Raw genomic sequence first — 8,048 nt, forward strand, 5'->3', positions numbered from 1 at the left:
ACTTGGCAAGTGGACAGTTAGTTGATGGCTCTGATCACTGGACTCAGAGTTTTTCAGTGCCCACCTGATGGAGGGCATCCTCCACCAAAACAGTCCAACCGAGGGCCACAGACTCAGGAGCTGCTCAGAAGTAGTTCTGTAAACTGTCCTAGATCAATGCGTGGCTGTGCTCTCTCTGCCATAGATGTTTCTACCCTGATCATTTTTTCCTTCTGCTGGGCTCACAAATGTTGTGTGGGGAATAGGGTCTTTGACTCCACCATCATCCCCGGAGGAGTGTGTGGGCCAACGTGAGAGTGGTATTTGTGCGGCACAGTCATAGATATGTAAGCCTTTCAGAGATGCCGGAACCCCAGGGGCTGGCTTTATTCAGAGTTCACTTACCAAGCAACGATGGTTGCTTACTTACATCCTAATAATTAATTTTACTGGAAAGATAATCCCTAAAATTGTGCCACGATGGCAAGAGTTTTATGTATGCTTACTCTTTTTGACCTAGAAACCCCACCTTCATTAGAATCTACTCTAGGGAAATAATCAGAAACATAGATAAGGATTTATGCCTGTGTTCATTGCAGCATTCTGTATATTTATGAAAAATTGCAGTCGATCTAAATACTGAGATAATATGAATTATAATTTTAAAGACCTAGAGAAATGCTCCTAATATAATGTTAAGAAATAAAGAGTGATGTTTTCAGGGAAAAAACAAAACCTGGAAGGAAATGTACTAGCCTGTTGGCGGTGGCCGTTGCCACACTGTGGGATGGTTATTAAATAATTATTCTATCCTTCGGACTCCTCTGTGGTATCTCATGTTGTCCACAATGAGCATAAACTGAATCAATCTAGGAAACGTAACTTTTTTCTCAAAGGACACTTTCATATGAAAACATACAAAAACTCTCAGAGCTGAGTGCCAGGCACTGTGTCAACTACTTATGTGTAATATTTAACCCTCCTCCAAAACAGCAACCCTGTAAGTGAAGGAGACAATATCACTAGCTTGATAGCTGTATTATGTGCACAGATGAAATTCTTAGAGTTAGGGCGTCAGTGACTTTCCCTAGGATACAAAGTAGATGATGGAGCCAGGCTGGAGCCCACACAGACTCAGCTCAGTGCTTTTGCTCTCCCAAGGTTCTGCGCCTCCATATATGTTCCCAAGCCGCTAGCTGAGGTTTCGGTGTGGGCCCCTCTGAATCTCATCCTAGTGTCTTATCATCCTAGAGATCCAACTTCCAAAAGTGTGGACAGACTACATCGTAATGCTTTCAGTTCACGTCTCTGAATACCCTTGTACACATTTTTATGGAGCAGAGAGGTCACCACTGGAGACTAGAGGCAGGACTGCAGAGTAACTCAATGGAATGTGTTGGGTAGACAAGTAGATTTGTGTTAAAGGTGAAAGCTGACCACCACAGAGTGATGGCGAAAGATGCTGGTGAAATTTCTCTAGTTTTTCCCATTTTCTTTTTCTTTCTAGAAGACCCAGTTGACATCCCCGGCCACATCTTCACTAGAGGAATGATCGTAGCTGTTTTGATCTCAGTGGTCATTGTGTGCCTAGTGACCGTGTGTGCCATTTATAGAGTTGACTTGGTTCTATTTTATAGACATTTCTTGGGAAGAGATGAAACCTTAACAGGTAATGAATGTCGTCATGCTGGGATTTCTTATTTTACAGTTTTATTAAGAAGCTATATAAATAAACATTAATCTTCACCTCATTTTGATTATATTGTAGACATATTGGCGGTAGAAGTTTTCCATAAGAAAAATTGATCTAAACGAAGTGTCCGTTATGAATGTTGTCTGGGCCACTTTTTCTTGTGCGTACTTATCTGTTGCCAAAAATTGTTCTCTAATTGTTTCATGCATGTGTGTCATGTCCTTCTAAATGCCCTGTGAGATGGTTAGGCCCAGGGACTGTGTGTCTGAATGTCATTGCTCACACGCCATCTGGTGCCTTTACAAAGTTCACACTCAATAAAGGTCATTTAAATTGAATGGAATTGGGAATGCCCTGGCTGTCCAGTGCTTAAGCCTCTTGTGCTTCCAGTGCAGGGGCACGGGTTCAATCCCTGGTCAGGGAACAAAGATCCCATGTGCCACGTGGCAAGGCCAAAAAAATAAAGAACTGTATTATGGTTCATTATTTTAACCTGGCAAAGGAGGCTGCGTGATGTACTTGTAAGAACCTTGAAGTGCACACCAAATGACCTGAGTTCCAGTCCCCTAGATCTGCCACTTTTCATCTACTCCAGCTTCTATCTGGTGACTGTCTCAGTTTCTCTATTTTTGCAGGTGACTAGAAGTCCTCAAGATTCGAAATAGCTACCAAATTTTAAAAAATAAATCTAATCCATTGCACTTGCTTTTGTTTCCGTGTGTGTGTGTGTGTGTGTGTGTGTGTGTGTGTGTGTGTAGGACATACGTAGTTCAAACACCAAAAGTCTTAGAAATTACACATGTACACTTGCCCCGTGCCTGTTTCCTACCCCATCCCACATTGATGTACATCCAAACCAATACGAATAGAGAATCTTATTTCACTCCTGTTTAAAAGACAAATCTTGGCATGCTATGTGCCCTATTCTGAACTTTGCTGTACTATACCTTGGGTACCCTTCCATATTAGTTTATAAAATCTCTCATTTTTTAGGGTTGCACAGTGTTTTATTTCTGTGGATGTATTATTGTTTATTTAGTCACCGTGTGATGGACGTTTGGGTTGCTTAAGACCTTTTGTTACTGCAGAAATGACGTGGTGGATAACTTTTGTACAGTTATTGTTTCACATGTGTGCAGTGTAACTGAAGGAAAAATTCCCTAAAGTGGAATTACTAGAAGTGCAGAGGTGGATATAGTTGTTATTTTGATTGATATTACCAATTTGCACTCCATATTTCTCTACTGCCTACCACCTTCAAAGGACGGGAGTACATTTTTTTCTCATAGCCTTACCCACAACCTTTTGGATATTTGCCAATCTGATAGATAAAATCTGAGGGGTATCGAAGTGTAGTTTTCACTTGCATTTTGCTTACTGTGCAGAAGTATGAGCAGCTTCTCATGTGTTTAAGACCCATTTGTATTTCCTTTTTCAAAGTACCCATTCATATTCTTTGCCCATGCTTCTACTGGGTTGTTGACTTTTTTTTTTTTTTTGCTTGCTTATTTTTAGCAGCTATTTACATTTTAGGGAGGTTAGCCTATTGTCTATAATATAAAATGCAAATATTATTCCCAGGTTGGTGACAGTGGTGTGCTTTTGACTTTCTTGATACTGGTGTGCTACATGGAAGACTTTTTAATGTGCAGGCATACCTTGAAGATACTGTGGGTTCAGTTTCAGACCACTGCATAGAGCTAATATCGCAATAAAGTTAGTAACACGAATTTTTTGGTTTCCCAGTGCATATAAAAAATATGTTTACACCATAGGGTAGTGTATCAAGTGTAAAATAGAATATGCCTAAAAAACAATGTATATACCATAACTTAAAAATACTTTGTTGCTAAAAATTGCTAGACATTATTTGAACCTTCAGGAAGTCATAATCTTTTTGTTGGGTCTTTGTTCGAGGGTCTGGCCTCGATGTTGATGGCTACTGACTGATCAGGGTGGTGGCCTCTGAAGGTTGGAGTGGCTGTGGGGCTTTTTAAAAGTAAGACAACAGTGAAATTTGCTGCATCGATTGACTCTTCCTTTCACAAATGATTTCTCTGTAGCATGGGATGCTGTTTGATAGCATTTTTCCCATGGTAGACCTTCTTCCAAAACTGGAGTCAGTCCTCTCAAACCCTGCTGCTGCTTTATCAACTAACTTTATGTAATATTCTGAGTCCTTTGTTGTCAGGTCAACAATCTTCACAGTATCTTCACCAGGAGTAGATTCCATCTCAGGAAAACATTTTCTTTGCTCATCCGTTGAAAGTTTCATCGTGCAATTAAGTCACATCTTCAGGCTCCACTTCTAATTCTAGTTCTCTTGCTGTTTCCATCATAGCTACAGTTACCTCTCCCATGAAGTCTTGAACCCCTCAAAGTCATAAAATAATTTTCATATTTTTCCTTTGAGTTTTTATAGATTTATTATTCACATTTACAACTTCTAATTTACTAATATAAAAATAACGAAGTTAATTCACTTTGCTTTGAGCTAAATTTGTCATTAAGTTATAGAATTATTTGTTTTCTATGAAAAATATTTTATTCTTTAATTTAAGAGCTTCATTGAGGTATGATCAATATACAACAAACTACACATATTTAATGCACACTGTTCGATGCATTTAGAGGTGAGGATGCTATATTTAACTCTTCTTTTTCAATGATTCTGTTCCCATTTTTCAGAACTTTCGCTCCAATTTGTACTTAAATAAACCCTTATTTTCACACTAATTAAAAGAGTTAACCTTATCTCCTAGATGGGAAAACGTACGATGCTTTTGTGTCTTACCTAAAAGAATGTCGGCCCGAGAACGGAGAGGAGCACACCTTTGCTGTGGAGATTTTGCCCAGGGTGTTGGAGAAGCATTTTGGGTATAAATTATGCATATTTGAACGGGATGTGGTGCCTGGAAGAGGTAAGAAAGGAAATATCAGATAGAAAACTAGTGGAGTTTTCATCTTTAACTTCATCTTTACTTTTAGAAGATGAAGAGCTTAGCCTTACAGAAGGCTATTCTGCTTGCTTAAAAACAAACAAATGAAGTAGTCCTCTAAACCAGAAATAACCAGCTAAATCAATACAAGCAGTAGTGAGAAGATGAGAAGATTGCACTGTTTCCAAAAATGGCCTCTTGGGGACCTGGTCTCTTCACTTGGCTTCACAGTTCTCTGAGTCTTTGGAGAAAGGAAGTGGGCATTCCATTCTCAGAAGCAGGTCCAGAATCATTATCATGAGGCATTTATCTAGAAATACCCCACAGTAAGAATACCTCTTTTGATGATATTTTGTACAGCAGAACCAGTACTTAATTTAATATGTGATCCTTTGGACTATAAAACAGGTTAATTCTTACCAGAAAATGTTTCTTCTTTATCGCATTAACATTGCTGAGAAAATTGAAGTAGAAATTAGGACTGATGGCAAAGGATGAATAAAAGGAGATTGGTGGTTCCTAGAATAATTTAGTTGTGAAATTTTATTTTTTAATTAATATGTGAATACAAATGTCTATAACACATATATTGAAGTATATTACAGTCAAAATCAAAGAAATTTAGTAACATTTCCATGTTTTCTCTGAAAGTTCTCCAGAGCTTTGAAGTCTTCCAGAGATTTGGAATCTGGTGTCAAATTATGTTGGATGCTGACGCATCACAGATGATGCAATACAGATGTCTTCATAGTTACCATCACTCATTCATTCATCCAACATTTACTGAGCACCATCCTTGTGCCAAATTCTAAGCTGGGCATTTAGGACAGAGTAGGAAATAAGAAACAGTTGTGTTTATTTTTTTTCCTCCTGGGTTACAAATTAAGAAGGGAAAATATTACAAATCAGAAATAGAGAATACTTTTTAGTAATAGATAACTTCTCAAAAGGAATAATATGCCAAATTGTCAGATGCATTCAACACTGTGATATTTTTGTGCATCACTCTTTGTATCTAAGAAGACATTCTGTCACGTACAAAGTATTTCTGCTTGACTTTACATCGATTACATCAATTTTATTATATTGGGGTTGGCCCAAAAGTTCATTTGGGTTTCTCCATAAGATGTTACAGAAAAAGCCAAAAGAACTTTTGGGCCAACCCAATATTTCCATTATTTTTCTAGGAGTCATTTTAAAAACATATTTCTTCTTAGTTTTTAAATAAAAATAGAGAATGTTTGTATATTTGATATGATTAGTTTTGGCTAAGAACTCTATCTGAGGAGGGCTAGAGGTCTAGAACAGAGGTTGGCAGTCTTCCATCCACCGGTCAGGTCCTGCCTGCCACTCTTATTGAAACATCTCTACACATATGTTCATGTGTGGTCTGTGGCTGCTTTTGAGTTACAAAAGCAGAGTTGAGTAGCTGTGACAAAGACTGTATGACCCACAAAGGCTAAAATAGTTACCACCTGGCCCCTTTACAGGAAAAAGTTTAGCAACCTGTGGTCTAGAATAATGGCAGGATTTTGTAAAAAAATTTTTAATTCAAATTTTACCATGTTCCACCATCCATGTAAAGAGGCAAGATAGTGGAATGTTTAGGAACGTACACTCCAGAACCAGACCACTTGGGTTCAGATTCTGGTTCTGCCATTTACTAGCCACGTGACTCTGGGCAAGTTACTTAGCCACTCTGCTTTGGCTTCTTCATCTGTAAAATGGGGGTGATCACAATACTTTCTTCATAGGGTCATTATGATGATTAAATGAGTTAATATACATAAAATATTTAGAAGAAGGTATGGCACAGAAAAAGTGCCAAGTAGGTATTCATTATATCATTGTGTAGATGATTGCTTTTTTAATAGGCATATAAAGTTGAGAATTAATGGTTTATCTCAAAGAAAAACTTACTAGTGAATTTGAGTTAATACAAAATAGGACTGTGCAAAATGATTTTTTTTTTTTTTTTTTTTGCGGTACACGGGCCTCTCACTGCTGTGGCCTCTTCCGTTGCGGAGCACAGGCTCCGGACGCGCAGGCTCAGCGGCCATGGCTCACGGGCCCAGCCGCTCTGCGGCACGTGGGATCTTCCCGGACCGGGGCACGAACCCGCATCCCCTGCATCGGCAGGCGGACTCTCAACCACTGCGCCACCAGGGAAGCCCTGTGCAAAATGATTTTAATCTCGTGCCCACCCTTTCAGTTTTCTTAATCTGCCACTTCTCGTATTTTCAGCTGTTGTCGATGAAATCCATTCATTGATAGAGAAAAGCCGAAGACTGATAATTGTCCTGAGTAAAAGTTATATGTCTAATGAAGTCAGGTATGAACTTGAAAGTGGACTCCATGAAGCACTAGTGGAAAGGAAAATTAAAATCATCTTAATTGAATTTACACCAGTCGGTGACTTCACATTCTTGCCTCAATCACTGAAGCTTTTGAAATCCCACAGAGTTCTGAAGTGGCAGGCCGATAAATCTCTGTCTTATAACTCAAGGTTCTGGAAGAATCTTCTTTATCTGATGCCCGCAAAAGCAGTCAAACCATATAGAGAAGAAGCAGAAGTCTTGCCTGTTTTTTCGCAGCCCTGATCTTCAGAAAAGCTGAGCAGAAGAAAGAACTCTTGACACTCTGGGGACTGAGTGTATGAGCCTATTGATAATGAAGGGCATTATTCAAATATTTAACTCTACTCTGTGAATGTCCTAGTCACAGTCTGAAGATGAAACTTGTCATTAGGTTGCCGGGGATAAGACTAAACATTGAGCTATAGTCGTGGGCTCTCAGAAGACCCTGGAATTCAACAGAAATGGGTCTCCTGTTTCTCCCTCTTCCATAACTGGATGCAGGCACTCTGCTCAATCCCATTCAGCAACTGTGAGACTGCACACGGTGCAGAATAATTTATGCCTTAAAATAAGGGCACGTCTTTAAGAGATTTTTTAATGCTAACAATTGAACTGAAGGATTTTAAGTTCACAAAGTGGCATTTCTCTATGAGCCAGTAGGTGACACAGGAACTGGAATGGTGCCTTCACGAACCCACAATAGCTCCCTACCTCTAAACACCTCTGACAGTGCCTGGGATGCGGGGTGCAGAGTGGGGCTCTGGGAGAACCGACAGGGCTGCGAGCAGAGCAGGGAGCGAGGTGTGAGCTGCTGTAGCAGGGCCTCAGCCTCAGAGCACGTGCATTAATGTATCCTGGCTACAGCTGTAGGCCTACAGTTCTTGAAACCCCACTAAGATGCTGCAGAGGGCTTGCTTAATTGGACCTATTTGTGGGAACTTCTTAAAAAGAACTCAAAACAACTTTTTAATCTTTCATGCCAGACACAAGTTTTAATTCAAATAATTTTCTGGGTCTTTCCAAAAAATGGTCTAAAACATTTGTTGATTCTGCATAAAGGTTTAGACACAGGATGGGTGC

The 8,048-nt window shown here is 39.5% G+C and overlaps 1 protein-coding gene across 2 annotated transcripts in view; it reads left to right on the forward strand.

The window, feature by feature from the left end:
- IL18R1 (interleukin 18 receptor 1) overlaps nucleotides 1-7,262 on the forward strand; it is a gene marked incomplete at its 5' end in the record, with an annotated part of 32,308 nt that extends 25,046 nt beyond the window's left edge. For both annotated transcript variants that reach the window (XM_082851396.1, XM_082851397.1), the window contains 3 exons: nucleotides 1,487-1,648; nucleotides 4,435-4,593; nucleotides 6,856-7,262. In XM_082851396.1, the coding sequence (XP_082707522.1) occupies nucleotides 1,487-1,648; nucleotides 4,435-4,593; nucleotides 6,856-7,211 (677 nt within the window). In that variant the 3' untranslated portion in view covers nucleotides 7,212-7,262. The remainder of the gene's footprint in view (nucleotides 1-1,486; nucleotides 1,649-4,434; nucleotides 4,594-6,855) is intronic.
- Nucleotides 7,263-8,048: the final 786 nt, after the last annotated feature.

The sequence above is a fragment of the Leucopleurus acutus genome, assembly GCF_964270905.1.
Source record: "Leucopleurus acutus genome assembly, chromosome: 12".
Lineage (NCBI taxonomy): Eukaryota > Metazoa > Chordata > Mammalia > Artiodactyla > Delphinidae > Leucopleurus > Leucopleurus acutus.